This window comes from Cervus canadensis, chromosome 32 (assembly GCF_019320065.1).
Source record: "Cervus canadensis isolate Bull #8, Minnesota chromosome 32, ASM1932006v1, whole genome shotgun sequence".
Lineage (NCBI taxonomy): Eukaryota > Metazoa > Chordata > Mammalia > Artiodactyla > Cervidae > Cervus > Cervus canadensis.
This window is the reverse complement of record NC_057417.1, coordinates 26,433,973-26,450,207: the sequence shown is the minus strand read 5'-3', so window position 1 is coordinate 26,450,207 and position 16,235 is coordinate 26,433,973. Positions and strand designations below refer to the sequence as shown.

Here is a 16,235-nt window from a genome sequence, read left to right as displayed (position 1 = left end):
TTTAGTATGGCAAAGCATTAAGACAAATATTTGTCAAGGAAGAAACAAATGCACCTTGTAAGATGTATCTGTGCTTGTAATCTATATGAAGTAAAAGTTACAGTTTGCTGTCACGGACATGACCCATATCCACCATTTTAGACATATCATTCCCATTCAATTCATGTCTAGTCATTTTCAAAATTTCTTTTGACTATCTGTATATGGCTTTATCTGAATACACTTTTTCCATTCACTAAGACCATAAATTGACACCATTCATTTGTCAGTCTTTTTTTTTTTTTTTGCTTTTTTTTTACCCATGGAAAGGCTGTAGTATTCCATCTCTCTCACCCAAATTTGTTTGCTGAAGTGACCCAAAATATATTTTTGGGATTCATTTTGAAGTGTTATCTTTGTGTCCCAAAGCAGGCCCTTCTGAAACTGATGATGTTGATGACAAACTCCCCCTTTCGAAGTCTTTGCAAGGTATAACTTTTTCACTTCCATTTTCCCACATAATGTTCTTATTTAATGTTTCTTTATACTGGACAGACTGTGTTTTTGTATTTATATCTGTATTATTACTTTTCTAAATGGAAAAGGAAATGTATTGGCCTTTTTTTTTTTTTTTTGAAACATAAATGAACTTCACAAGCAACAATTTTTGAAAACCAATTTTCCCTTTTGTGAATCTAGTAATGAATCTCGAAATGGGTACATGACACACTTTCATATTTAAGGTAAAGTACACATTTATACCTTATATCAGAATAGTCAGAAATAAGGCTTATATTGTATATAGTTAGTAATGTAAATATCAGTAAGGTCATGTTTATATGTTTAGAAAGATTGTAAGATATCATTTGTAAATCCCTAATTTTATTGATTGAATGTCTTTTGGGGAATTTCTGTGTAGTGTTCCCTACCTTGATGACCATAGGCTATTTGTGATGGCTTTACTTTACCTCTGCTTATTCCGGCTTTGAGTGCGTTAGATTTCATTCTTTTTTCTTCTTTGGCTGCACTGTGCAGCATGTGGGGTCCTAGTTCCCCCACCAGGGATTGAACCCATGCCCCCTGCATTGGGAGCACAGAGTGTTAACCACTGGACCGCCAGGAAAGTCCCAAGATGTCTTTTCTTTAGCTCTACTTTTAATATAAATGTAATTGCTTAATTTACATTTTGAAAGAACAAAAAGCACACACAGAATCATCGTTTACGTGTACTGTTATCATGTTATGACCTGATGGAATATCACCTTAGTTATTCTTAGCCAGTCTTCCCTTTTTAAGTGCTGGTCCCTTCTCCATTATTTCTCCTTGTTTTGACCTCACATTTTTGTTTTCTTTGGCATTACAGTCAAAGAATCCAGTGCTCCATAAATTCAAATATTAATGTATAATGGGGAGAGGGGAGCTGTGTGTTGAGAAAGCGTAATTTAAGAAGTTAAGTAAAGAATAATTCTTGGCTACAGAGTTACCCGTTGTTTTGAGCTCAGGTGAGTTTTCAGAACATAAAATAAATGGAAAAGAATCCCAAGATAATTAGAGCTCCATAAAATTAGACATGGAAAACCCCAAATTTTTGGTCTTAGCATGGCACTTTAAATTGGAAGGTGCTGGGCACTGAGTGACAGTTTTGTTTTGTTTTTTTAAACTGTAGTCAGTGTTCTTTAAAAATCAAGATAAAAGCATAGAAAACCTGTGTCTGAGGGTGGGGGTTACCTTTAGTATAGTTTCTTAAATTAGTTATCAATGGATGACAAAATAGACCTGAAGTTTCCTCCTGCCCCCTTGCTTTATTCTTCCCTATAGGTAATACATTTGTATTTCTACACGAAGGCAGTGGTTTTCAATCTTCTCAATGTTAGTACCTCAGACATTTAAGGACAGAGGATCAATAGTCAGGGGCAGTTTGGGCACTTAACCTAATTGGCTCTCTTGGGTTTTAGATGACTTCTTTCTTGTTTATGAGTAAAGTTTCTCCATTAGGATGAGCCTCTTCACTGTTGAATGCCTAACCTGATACATTGCTTTATGTTCCAGTTTGTAGAAGCAGGCAGATTATATTACCTGAATTAAAATGCTTTTGAGACTAAAGGTAGTATCTTAAGTTTTAACTTCTGCGTTTCCTTTAAGTGCAACTTTGATTAAATAATGGGGATTTAGTTTCCATAGCTTCCACCATAGTACAAATGGAAAGCAAGAAACGTTTCACAGCCAAACCTGAACTTGTGTTTCTAGACCTGATAGAGTCTTAGGAGCAAAGACAGAACTGACTCAGATGTGTGTTTTTGTGTGTGCATCAATGGCAGATGAGCTTGGCACTCTGAAACATACTATTCTAGTTCTCAAATTCGAATATCTATCAGTAATTATATTGTATAGTTCTAGTAACTAATATTAAATCCCCAAACCTACTTAGGTTTACTCTCTATATTTGCATTTTAAAATAATTCTTTGAGTTTTCACACCAGAAGTGTTACTTGTTTTTCTGAATTAGATAATATTGTTTGAATTAACTGCTAAGAAGTTAAAAGAATCAGCTTGTATTTGTATTTGCATTGTTACCTAGTTTCTCTTCTCCCAGCGTCAGTCTTTATTGGTTTATTATATGGGTTTATCTTCTTTTTAGGCAGCCATCATTCTTCAGAGGGCAATGAAGGAACAGAAATGGAAGTACCAGCAGAAGGTTAGATATGGGAATTCTTACTTTGCTGTATATTTATATTATGTTGTTCTGTACTTCAGGGAATACTGTCCTTAAAAGCTTATTTGGAAATAAAATGATTTTTATGGTATGAATGCCTTCTTAAGCCAACAGGTTTTCTTTTTTAGCCCTAAAGATGTTATACCTCTTTTACTGTATTGAATAATAAAGCATGTGGGGACTAAAATTTAAGTGGTAAGTAAAATTCTTCATGATGCAAAGTGTTGCCCATTTTTTCTTGGTTATCTTATGCTATATTTGGAAAGAGTGGTTTTAATATTTAAAATTTAAATTATTGCTGGCTCTGTTCATATTAGGGTAATGTAGTCTACATAAGGTTACTAAAAAGAGAGAGGATCTCGCTGCTCATTTTTATACCCACAGCCACCCCGTGGACTGCTTTGTTAACCAGCCATCCTCCTTTGATTGTTGGATTGAATGAATATTCAGCTACAGCTCTCTAAGTTATTGGAATCTTGAGTTAAACCGTTACTGTGCAGAATGGCTTCCAATTTGTAAACTGTTTAGATAGTTCCAAAAGAATTTTTGTAGGTTTTTCTCCCAAGGAAAATAAGTGGTAAGGCAACTGGATCTTATTTTAGAATTACTATTTCTCACATAAGCTGGTCATGTCAAGTCTTATTTTTTTAAGACTAAAAAAGGAGTCTATTCTGTACCTTTTTATTCCTTATATTTGCTTTAAAAAATTTTTTTTAATCCATAATTTGGTATTTTACGCTCTTTGAGTGGTGGGAGTTCTGAAGGTCCCTGGAAAGTTGACTGATCTTTCTAAATTCAGATTTAGAATTGTAGTATTTAATGAAATACATTTCTTGCAGAAATACTGAGATACTCATTTAAAATAATATTTTAAATTTCTTGTTGAATTTTCTTAATAGATGATGGTGTTGGTAAATTTTTTTTTTGGTTTGTTTTCTTTTACTGTGTGCAGGTAATTAGATATTTTCTCTGTAACAAAATCCTGTTTTAGATAGGCAGTATTTACAACAAGGAAATAATCTGTTTACAAGACGAATTGTACTGGTGTTCATTGGGCAATGTGATTTAGATATTAGGCTTTGAATCACTTTACTTTTGAGGACATTTTTATTGTCATATTGCAGTGTTAGTGGAGTTGAAGTTAGGTTCTAGTCTTTATTCCTTTACTAACAAGTAAACATAATCTGTGGCAAATCAATTAATCTCTCAACCTTTGCAAAATGAAAGGAGAGTTGATAAAGATACTCTCTAGCTGAGCTTCTAGCACTAACATTCTGATGTACATTTGTTTTATGTAGTAACACAAATATTTAATTTTATAAAGTACGTTACATGCAAAGTTAGTTAGGTGATACAGTCCTGTCTGTATTTGTTACAGTAGTCACTGTTTTGATGATATGAAGGTTCCCACGGCAAAAACTTTGTGGTTTTATTTAACAATATAAGCCACTCCTGGTATTTCTGAAAGAAGAGGAGAAATAGTTTTTTTTTTTTTTTTTTACGTAATAAAGCCTTTGTTTATATCCTAGCACCTTCTAGTTATAGCAGGAAAATAATTTTAACTTCATTATAATCTTACTCCTCTAGAAAGTTTGAGTCCTTTAATGCAGGTAACTTGGTATTGTCTAGTTTTCCAGAGTTTCTCTACTTTTTGTTTTCTCTTCTCCCTGTTTAAAAGGGTCAGAGATTTTCATTTAACAAGTATGAGCTGAATTCAAATGACAGTAAAGTTTTATGGTAGGCTGCTTTTGGAATATCAAATCCGTAAAATGTTGGAACATAATAGAAAGTGCTTTATAATGAATGTCATTTTAGAATTTTATTTTTTTCAAGATTCTACTCAACATGTCCCTTCAGAAACAAGTGAGGACCCCGAAGTTGAGGTGACTATTGAAGGTTAGTTATCTAAAAGCCTTGATTCCAAAAGTGTACTTCTGGTCATAAAAATTATTTGTCACATTCACATTGCCAAGTATGCATTTCATTCATTTTTAAAGGAAACTTGTGGGAAAAAAAAAATGGAAGCATATATGTGTATGTGTGACTAAAGTAACCACATCCCACAGCACACCCAATGCTTTGGGAGTTTTAGACAGCAAAAGTAAGCTGTGAAGATGAGCGGTGGACCAGGCTATATACTGGTACTTTCTACCATTGGGAAACAGAGAATTTTTAAAAAGAGAAAACTATGACCAGACCGGGTGCACACAAAAACAGATTTATAGCCTATTACTGAGCTGTGACATAGGAGACTTAACTTAGCACTAGGACCCCGGTTGTCAACCTTAGTGAAGTGGAGGAGAAAGTGTTGATAGTTCAATTTCTAAAGCGAGTTTTCCCCATAAAATGCTAACATATAACGTGTCCTTCAAAACTTTTGAAGCAGCAGCTGTAAAAATATTCTAAACTAATGTAAATAAAGTTGCTTCAGACCTAGTTTCTTCTTCAGAGATAGCGCATGAATGCAGACGAGCCAGTGTGTCCTGCATTATTTAAAGATTCAGCTAATTATTAACAGGAGCATGCCTTATATTTCATAATTTTTAAATGTATTGGTTTTTTTCTTTTTAAGTTATCTTACATGACTCCTATAGGTTTTTATTCTCCTCAAAGTAATTCTTTTCTAAAGCAGAACTTTTGTTAACCGCCCCCCCCCCTCCAGTGTCCCTGTTCTTAGTGATAGGTGTCACTTCATTGTGACATCTAAAAATAAGTTAGATGTGTACACATACATGTAGTTTGGCAAAAATTAGTAGGTGTTTTCAGTGTACAGCTTTATAATGAGCAAGTAAAATACACATATATCACATTTCCCATAGTGTTTTTCTCATAACTTTACATCTTGGTACTTCACTATTTTTTTTTTAACTGCTGCATAACCTTTCTTGGTTTGCCATCTCTGTCTCTCCTTTTCTTCTTTATTTATAATAACCTGTCTTCTACTGGTGTCCACTTGGTTATTTATGGTGTTTGGCTATTTCAGACTATTGAAAATGTTTTGCTTCTAAATTATAAGCTGATTGGTAGCTTTCACCCAGTATCAGAAATTTTCTCCTACTTTGCATGTTAACATCTCAGTTAATTTAATATACATATTTTATCATTAGCATAATTTTACTAACCTAAAATTGTTTTGAATTGTTTCTAGTCTAGCATTTAATAATTTAATTTATTCATTTATTCATTCATTCATTTATTCATTTATTTATTGGCCACACCAGGCAGCTTGTGGGATCTTAGTTCCCCAGCCGGGGATTGAATCAGCGCCACCCCCTCTGCATAGGAAGTGTGAAGTCTTAACCCCTGGACCACCAGGGAAGTCCTCAATAGTTGACTTTAAATTAGAAGCTCAACTATGAGAAGAAAATCTAGGTTATATAATATCTAGATATTATAAATTGAAATTATAAGTTAAAATCTAGATATTATAAATACTCAGAACCTTTTCCTTCCTATAGAGATAAGAAAAATAGATGATGATTAAAATTATTAGTAAAGGGACTCACCTGTTGGTCCAGTGGCTAAGACTGAGCACTCCCAATGCAGCAGACCCGAGTTCAATCCCAGATCAGGGAACTAGATCCCACATGCTGCAACTAAGATCTGGTGCAGCCAAATAAATATTTTATAAAATTATTAGCATAAACCTTTAAAATAGGACTAATAACCACATTGATTTATCTTAAACCTTAAAACCCAAAGGCTATATTAGAATTGTTTAGAAAATAAACACTTGCTTTTCATAGTGTAAACCTTTAAAGGGATGTCAAAATAATTAAGAAATCAATAGCTTACAAACCTAAAACATGTGTCAGTCTTTTCAGTTTTCATTCTTTGAAGGGAATGATAAATCCCATTTCTTTTAAACTAAGACATAGTGCCAAAATGTTGATTTATCATCCAAATTTTCCAACTAGTAGAATTTTGCTGTTGAGGCTGCTGCTTTATGTTCAGAAGACCAGAGAAATACCAGGTCTGTGTAAAGTAATTACTTTTTCTAGTAACATTTTCCATGGGATAGATGCTCACAAACTGTATACCAACTCTAATTAAATTGCTAATTGTTATCCATACATCATGGAAGGTAAATTGTAAGTCTGTGATATTAACAAGGAAGGTCAAATGAGAACTCACAGCCACATCTTTTTGATAAGTATATTGTATTTTTTTTTATAGAAAGATGACTATAGATGGTAGAAACTAGAAAAATATCCATGGTTAGAAAATGAAATTTTGATACATTTTAATATTAGAAAAAATATATCACGCATTGAAATGGTAACTTTAAAAACATACAAGAAATCTGAAAAAAGACCTCTAGTGTAATATGCTTAGTAGTGGGGTGGAGGGGAAGAACCTGCTTTCCCGAACAAGGCACGTTTAAAAGGAAAAGTGTACCTAGAGGACTATGTTAGTTAGGAAAATCCTTGTACTTGAAAAGAATAAGATAATCCTGTTTGCGTGGTGGTGACTTTTGTTTTCTCCTATTGTATATTCCTGCATTCCCCAAAAAGTTTATAAAAAAGAAAAAACTTAGTCTTCAAGTGAGTTTTGTAGTAAGATTCTCCACACTAACCTTGGTATCTTAATTTGCCGCTATGTGATGTGTCTGCTTGAAGGGTCTGCTTGAGACCGATGCAGACACGCTATCCTGCAAGAAATAGCCCCCTGAACTGAGATCTGCTCTTCCATTTGTTGTTGTTCAGTCTCTCAGTTGTGTCTGCCTCTTTGCAACCCCACGAACTGCAGCATGCTAGGCTTCCCTTCCATTTGTGGTGATCTGTTTGCTATTGAAGTCAGTGGTGCACATGTGGAACCTCTGTGACCTTTGGGAAATGGCCCTTAAAATTATATGGCTGTGCTTGCCTTGATTTCATAAACACCATGACTTCATTTTTGGGTAAAATCAGACTGTTGTCAGGTCTTTGGCTTAGGCATGTGTTTGATAAGGGCAGAGAAAATCTTGCCTCAGAATTATTTGAAGTCTGGCTGTCATGAATGAGCTAAAAATGGGAAGTATTTTGCTTTAAAAGGTTTCCTTATATGCCCTTCACTTTCAAACATTTTTCCCCAACTTGAGCTATTCACACGTGTTTATTTGGCTGAGGCATAACCCCTTGATTATTATTATTTGTCTTCAGATTGCTTTTAAATAGATTAAAAGGGTTTCATATCTTCTTTTTTTTACAATTTTTAAAATTTCATGTCTTCTTAAGTAAAACTCTTGGAAATTTAAAGTTTTCTTTGGTAAATAAATTAATTACATAACTATTTACACATAGGAATGCAGTTCATAACACTGCATATATATACATGGACTACTCTTTGGATAACACTGTTTTAGGGTTGAGTAGTTGGATTTCATCCTCTGATGGTATCCTTTTTTGGCTGAAATTTAGAAATTTTTGACTGTCGCATATAATTTTCAGGATTGTGCTATTCAGACGATCGTTTATCAGTCCACAGATATCAGACACCTTGTATGTACTGATGGCTGGAATAGGTGTTAGAGATTTTGGAATGAACAAGATAGGCCAGTCCATTGGAGGGTTTTGAACAGGGAAGTAGTAAATTCTTTTTGAAGAAACAGGGCTGCCGTAAAGCCTGAGAGAGCAGATCATAATGGAAGCAAAGCTATTCTAGTTACTCAGAGGGAGATACTTTAGACTTGCGTGGTGACAGTAGGAACAAGGAGTGATTGAATTCTGGGTATTTCTGAAGATAGAGCAGTTGTTTTGGTTGGTTGTTGTTTAATTATTCTTATAAATGTTACTTGAGAGTTTGTAGAATCTGTATAGTTGGGTATGTTATCATTTGAATATTTTGTTTTTAATTTTATAGTTGCTAACAAATCACTTAGTTGACATCCAATTATTATATAAAAATTAAGACTTTTGGAGGCTTTAGGACCTGGATCCGTGGGTGAAAAATGCCATTTATTAATTTGAAATGTGGAGGGTAATTAGTAGTTCCAACTAATTTCGAGGGAAAGAATACCTGATTTATTTTTATTTCATTTCTTTTAGTTTGAATAGGTGTCAGATGATTTGATAAAATGACCAGTTTGATCATGTTGAAAATAATAGGTATCAGAAAAAAAGTTTTTATATGTTAATGCATTCATCAAGAATTAGATAAATTCAATAACACATTTGAGCTCTGATTTCTGTGTTATCTATGGGCATATCTGTAAGTAGTATGTTGCAAAAAGGAAAGCCGGGTTTTTCTTGATAGAAATTTTGAATTGGGGACTATCTCTGCCCTTTTATTCATGGGGTGGGAGGCTTGTTTTTAGCACTGTGGCATAGCTAGGCCATATTCCTCACTCATTTGCAGCTTTTGCATGCTAAAATACCTTGAAATTCATTTTATAAGCTTTTAGTTTTGAAGATATAAACATTTTTAGTTTGGGCTTAAATTTGAAGCATCCAGAGATGCATGGTTATTTTTTACACAAAAGTGATTGTTTATGATGTGGAAGTGCCATGATAATTAGAAAACAGTGCTCCCTGCTGAACTGATTGTTAGAGGCAGACTGATTCCTGCTACAGAGAAATAATTTTAATCCTTTGTGAAATGGATTGTGAGGTCAAGAGTAACGTTTCCTCATACTTTCCCAGAATCAGAGTTTTTTGCTGCAGTAGTGGAGAAAAAAATAGGTGTGTTTGAGTTCATAGCTCTTCTTGACGTAATTCCATATTTCATATAAATTAAAACACTCTTTATAATTAAGTAGTAAGTATATGAAATGGGTTAGTCTTTTAATAGAATTTATGTTGTATTTTATCATCACAAATAACTTCATCTGTTCATATGTAATAGATTGACTTCATTACTGTCGCAAGAGAAATGTGATAAATGCTTTTTAATGTTTTATAGTCTTTGTTAAATCATTTGTTAACTTGTTAAAAAACACTCCTAGATTTGTCTTTTTTCTAGTTATGGTTAAGGAGGTTATTTTTATAAAATATATTTATACTGTGAAATCCTTTTGTTTTAAAGTAAGTTAATCTGACTGAAGAAATGAGGTTGTTAAGACACTAAAGAAAAGCAAAGCTCTCTTGCCCTCTCCCCTTCACCTCAGTTTCAAACTTTTCAGATTACAGTTGGGATGAATTTCTTTACCATCATAAGCTATATTTTCTTTTTTTATTTTTTACTCTTTCAGTATTCATTTTATCTAATTTTATTAACAGTCATTTAAAGTTATAATTTATAGAAATATTTAGGCTATATTAGCCTGTAAGGAAAATAGTTTTGTTTTAAATATCGTTGCTTAATGTTCGTAAAGAAATACACTGAACAGTTAAAATGCTTGGACAGTATTCATAGGTCAGATAAGTATATTTCATTTTATCCTTTGCAAACTAGCCTAAAAATATTCTTTGGCTTCTAAAAATCTGTTTTGGAATTGGAAAAGAATGATTTTGTCCGTCTGTTTTCAGAAACAAAACATTAGAGACACCTAATATGTTTTCCAAAATATATCTACTTAGGGCCTTAAATAATTAGGTTCAAACCTATTATGGAATCTTTTGACTATTTTTAATCCTTGTACTAACTTGTGAGCCCAGAATTCTTCATAGTCAAGTTTTTATTTTACTAGTAGTTTGTCATTTTAAAAACGTTCTTTACTACAGATTTTTTTTTTTTCTGGTTTTGAACGTGCTTTTCTACAGTGGAATTTAACACTTGGAAGTTTCCATAGTGTCATGCCTTGTTTGTATGATAACTTTTGTCTGAAATAGTACCCGTTGGAGTGAGTACATCTACATTTACCAGCGCAGGTGCTGTGCTTGGTCGCTCAGTTGTGTCCAGCTCTTTGTGACCCCATGGACTGTAGCCTACAGGCTCCTCCATCCTCGACATTTTTCAGGAAAGAATACTGGAGTGGGTTGCCATTTCCTTCTCCAGATTTACTGGCATGTAAATAGGTCCTAATATGACTTTATCTGGCCCCAGTGACTCAATACCTTTTTCTCCTGTTGGTTTGAATGGTCAGTAAATGATTTCAGGTTTTTAGAAAATCTGTTGATGTTTTAGTTGGCCCTCCATATCTCCAAGCTTTAACCAACTATGGATGAAAAGTATTTGGGAACAACTTTTCTTAGAAAGTTCTAAAAAGCAAAATTTGAATTTGCATGTGCCAGGGAGCTAATCTGTACAGCACTTACATTGTCTTAGGTATTATAAGTAATCTAGAGATGATATAAAGTATAAGGGAGGATGTGCATAGGTTATATGTGAATAATATGCTAATTTTATAGTGACTTCAGCATCCCTAGATTTTGGTATCCACAGGGTTTGTGGCACCAGTCCCTATTATCCTGTAAAGGAAGAACCCACAGTCAGTGAACAGGAGAATCGGTGTGCCCTGTCCTCTGATGCTATGATAGGAGTGACATTTAAGTATTTTAGGCTCACACTTAGATTCCCTTGATTAATATACAGAGTATATAAAAGTTACCCTTTGCTCTGCAAGGCAACATGGTATATGATGCTAAATTTGGATTTCATGTTATTCTTTGAGAGCTTATCTATTAGTTAATAGCTGAATGAATTATATCCATGATCTCATAACATAGTTAAGTCATGTAACATTCTCTGATCCTGTTTGTTTAGCTATAAAATGAGAATGAAAGTTACCCTGAAAAGGGTAATTTATTGTATCTTATGGTATCTCTTTGTTACTGCTGTTTCCTTTAACTCAATAATTATTTTCTTCCTCATTCCACATTTATTTTAAGTGTAGATTTCTTAAAATGATATTTTCAATAATTTACAGATGGTGTTTGAGTAGAAATCTTAGTTGTGTGCCAACTGATATTTTCCAGGGATCAGAAGAATATGACAGTGACAGCTTTTCTTACTTGATCCAATGTCCTTAATTCTAACACCAGATATACTGAAGCATCATAGCAGAGTTGAGTTGTAGCCATAGCTACAAAGAAATCTTACTATAGATGTCTTGGGTGGTCTATATTCTGTGCTTAAATATACGATCGCCATACATAGGTATTGTATCAGATGAATCAACAATGCTTGTTTCACAAATAATGTAATCTTATTTCTTTTAGTTTTGTTTATTGAAAGTTATCTGTACAGTTAGTTATCTGACATCCTTTATGTGCTTGAATATTGTATAAGTTTAAATATTTTTCCATTCAAGCTACATATTCTTCCCCCTTTCTTACATATTTGTATGGTTTCCTTAGCTGTCTCCATTGAAACCTTTTTCATGAAAGGCTTAAAATACACTGTAATTCTTGACAGCCCTCTAAGAAGAGTTAGGAGAAAAGGAAATTTCTAATGACTTAATTCAAGCTAATTTCAAGCAAATTGAAAAAAGAAGACAAAGGAAAATGAGGATGATTCACTTGATCAGCTCCCAGAAGAGTAGGAAAGCTGGAAATGTAACTGGGAAAAAATGATGCTGAAATGGCAATACAGAAATTAACAACTGATGTTCCAGTCATACTTAAATCCCCCCACGTCTTTCAAATGTTGAGATCTTTACAGGCAGTGGCTGTCATGCATTTTGCCTGTCCCTCCAGTGATGATGGTTTTCTTTTTCAAGATGATGACTATCCTCCACCTGCCAAGAGACCAAAGAGCAGTGAACCTCCCCAGCCACCCGTCACAGAACCTGCCAATGCCGGCAAGCGGAAAGTGAGGGAGTTCAACTTTGGTAAGATCCCGGTTAAGTGTGGTATCTTCCATTGTTAATTAGAATTGGTAGGCTTGAGGACATTCACTGGTGGTCCAGTAGTTAGGACCACTTTCACTGCTCGGGCCCAGGTTTATAGCCCTTGGTCAGGGGAATTAAGAGCCCACAAGCCATGGTGCAGCCATCAAAAAAGAATGGGCAGGCTGAAAAATCATTGTTACTGACTTAGTAATTCAGTTATCTGTCTGAGATTTAGATCACTTTTTAATTTCAGGTATAATTTTTTTGAAGCTTGATTTTATTTTTTGGCTGCAGTGGGACTTGGTTGCAGTGCACGGGCTTCTCTTGTTGCCTTGCACAGACTCTCGGGGCCTGGGCTGCAGTGGTCATGGCTCACGGGCTCAGTTGCCCTGCAGCACATGGGATCTTAGTTTCTGGATCGGGGATCGAAGCCACATCCCCTGCGTTGGCAGGCGGGTTCTCAATGACTGGGCCACCAGGGAAGCCCCAGACAGAATTTTGATACTAATTTTTCTTGCTTTGTATAACTACTAGCCTCTAATCTAATCAAATCCCAGTGGAGACAATGTATCCATTTGAAGGGACTAAGTGAAATATTAGTGGCAAATTGGGTTTGTGATCCTTATTTTGAATAGATAGAACAGTTAGCTGTATGTATTAAAAAAAATAGTACTTTAATATATTTTAACTTGTCTTTAGTCATAATTACTGGGCTTCCTAGGTGGCCCTAGTGGTAAAGAATCCACCTGCCAATTCAGGAGATGCCAGAGATACGGATTCAGTCCCTGGGTTGGGAAGATCTCCTGGAGAAGGAAATGGCTACCCACTCCAGTATTCTTTTGTGGAAAATTCTATGGACAGAGGAGCCTGGTGGGCTATAGTCCATGGGGTCACAAAGAGTCAGACATGGCTGAGCATGCATGCAGTTCACCACACCCATACTAAGTTTACGTGTGTTTTTTAGCATACTATTACGAATTACAACTATGCATAAACTCTTATTTCCATACAACTCAGACATGTGTTGGAAGGTTTCCTGCACAGTCTTGGAGACTGTCTCTCTCATTTTTGCCTCACTTTTGTAGTGTTTAATTATATGGGTCTTTTCTACCCTCTAGCTTTACAGAATTTATGAATTTAAAAAGAAGTACTCTGTAAGAAGGGTTTTGAAAATAAACTTTAAATACCCCTACCTCCAGTCTCTTATTGAACCAATTCTAAGTACCATTAAAAAAAAACAAAAACATACAACTAAACAGTTCTTAGGAAAGCAGTAAAATTATATAGGTGGTTTGTTTCAAATTAGGATATATTATGTAGAAAATAAGTCTTGAGATGTTGGGTCATGTTAAGAGCATATTAGTGCCCCAAACAGGGATTTATTATTGAGTTTTAACTTTTTCTCTAAATTTTCAGAGAAATGGAATGCTCGAATTACTGATCTGCGTAAACAAGTTGAAGAGTTGTTTGAAAGAAAGTATGGTAAGTCTTAAACTCAGTAATTCTTGTGATATTTTGTTCTTAAGCTTTTTAACCTTGGATTGTTCATTTAACATGAGCAAGTCCCATTCTACCAGTGTCATGCCTTCCTTTTTCAATCTGTCCCTGAGAAGGCCGTGGATCGTGTCTGTCCAAATCTTAGAAGTTTTGTTTCTAGATTATAGCAAAGCTTTACAAGAGTTTCCTTTATTTAATTGTCAACTAATATTTCTTTTAACTTTCAGCTTGCATATTTGAGAGTTTGTTTATATATATTTGTTGTAGATTTTGATGCAAAGCATTTTAAAACTCCGGTGTCCAAGACATCGTGTCATGTCACTTCTCAAAACTTCTCACTGAAGAGTGCTGAGTCCAGTGAGAGGAAGGCGTTCTCTTAGTCTCAGGTCCATTGTCACACCTAAAAACATTGTATGTACTATGTAATACCCAGTTGCATTTACATGTCCCTTATTATTTAGACAAACTGACTCTTTGTAGTTTAATAAAGTATCAGTGTCTGTTCATTATATTTGATTTGTAACACTTCCCATCCTTTTGGCTTTTTGCACCTGTTGTATTATTTTGCTCTTGGATACATAAATCTTAGAATTTCTACATTTTGGAGAAATGTTCTGCTTCAGTTATTTTACTAAAAAATCCTTTTTACAAAAGCATATTTTAAAAATATTACTTCTTCATTATATGCTATTTGTACTAGCTGATATTAACTGGTAAATTTTTCTGGATTCATTTGTGGTTAAAATTTCAAAAGAAAGTCTGCCTCTATCTGTATTATTTCAAAATAATACATTGTTAATATATCCTTGCAGTTTGGTTAAGTAAAGTACTGACATCTTTGGTGTTCTTTTCCTTTCAGTTCTTTTGTGCTGTTTTTCTTTTGATGCCGTGATAATAAATGGAATTTAAAAATAAAGTTATAAAAATTACAGTCATATCTATGTATTCGATTATTAGTCTTTTCTGCCATCTGTGCTGAATCCTTGTCATTTCATAATTTTTCCTTTCTCTTTTTACCTTTAAAGCTCAAGCTATAAAAGCCAAAGGTCCTGTGACGATCCCGTACCCTCTTTTCCAGTCCCATGTGGAAGATCTTTATGTAGAAGGACTTCCAGAAGGAATCCCCTTTAGAAGGCCATCTACTTATGGAATCCCTCGCCTTGAGAGGATATTACTTGCAAAGGAAAGGATTCGTTTTGTGATTAAGAAGTAAGACTCTTAAACTTCTTCTTTGACCTTGATTATTGCATCTTTCTATGTTGTTAACAGATACTCATTGGCCACTAGGGGCTATATTTAAAGTAAGGTGTTGTTTTATTCTCTGCTTTTCAGTGTGGCTGTATAAGTTTTGACAGAGTTGGCTTTTGGAATGTGAATACCTGTCCAAACCTGACTGGCATACAACCAGTATTTTCTTTTCCCGTTTTATGCTAAGTATGCTAAAGAAAATACTGAAGTATGACTGTCTTATTTTTTAGGTCTGAATTTTAAAAAACATATGTGAAAAAAAAAAAAAAAACGTATGTGGAAATAAAATAGGTTGTAAAAATAAACAATAGAAATAAGAATGAAAAGAAAGAAAATAGCTGAATGCTATAAGTTCTTTAGTACTGACATAAGGGTTGTAGCAAGAAGTTTTTATTTTAAGTATGTGTAACATTTGGAAGTGTATCTGCTTCCATTTAAAAATGGCAACCACGTAACACATTTCCATATTTTCTACCAACTAAAATTCTATTAAGATTACAATAAAAGGTTTAAAAAACTATTGGAACATTTATTAATATATTTCAGCAAATGTAGATGTGTGAAAACTTTCTCTTAGCTACATGAAGCAAGTCCTAGATGCATTTGTAAATGTGAACAACTGGAGACTAATTGTCCATAGGAAATTATTAAATGTAATTGCTGAACTAAAATTTTCAATGAAAAGTCTAGAAGATTTGTTAGTATTATAAATCATAGAGATGATTATGTACATGAGACATGAGAAAGACTAGTGAGTCCTTATCTAGTGACATCTGTTTGTTGTTCTGTCGCTAAGTCATGTCCGACTTTTTGTGACCCCGTGTACTAAAGCTTGCCGGGTTTCCCTGTCCACTATCTCCTGGAGTTTGCTCAAACTCATGTGACATCTGACTTAATGTGAAAAGAGAAGGAAAGTGTCAAAAACGCATAGCATTTATTTTCCAAGCGTGTGGAGCAGGATAAATGAAAAGAAAACAAGATATAGGCCTAGTCACATTTCATAAAGTTTCAGTGCCCTAAGGATAAAGGCAGAAAGTACTAGGTTCCAGAGAACAAAACCATGTCACAATAAAGCACGAAAGTTACACTGATGTCATATCCTTGATTTGA

The 16,235-nt window shown here is 34.3% G+C and overlaps 1 protein-coding gene across 7 annotated transcripts in view; it reads left to right on the top strand.

The window, feature by feature from the left end:
• The window catches only part of GTF2I (general transcription factor IIi), an 81,828-nt gene that overhangs the window by 38,593 nt on the left and 27,000 nt on the right, over nucleotides 1-16,235 (top strand). For 2 of the 7 annotated variants that reach the window (XM_043456730.1, XM_043456728.1), the window contains exons 10-15: nucleotides 409-468; nucleotides 2,618-2,674; nucleotides 4,526-4,588; nucleotides 12,270-12,380; nucleotides 13,797-13,862; nucleotides 14,903-15,086. In XM_043456730.1, the coding sequence (XP_043312665.1) occupies nucleotides 409-468; nucleotides 2,618-2,674; nucleotides 4,526-4,588; nucleotides 12,270-12,380; nucleotides 13,797-13,862; nucleotides 14,903-15,086 (541 nt within the window). The remainder of the gene's footprint in view (nucleotides 1-408; nucleotides 469-2,617; nucleotides 2,675-4,525; nucleotides 4,589-12,269; nucleotides 12,381-13,796; nucleotides 13,863-14,902; nucleotides 15,087-16,235) is intronic. The other 5 variants (XM_043456729.1, XM_043456731.1, XM_043456733.1 and 2 more) reach the window with 5 other exon arrangements.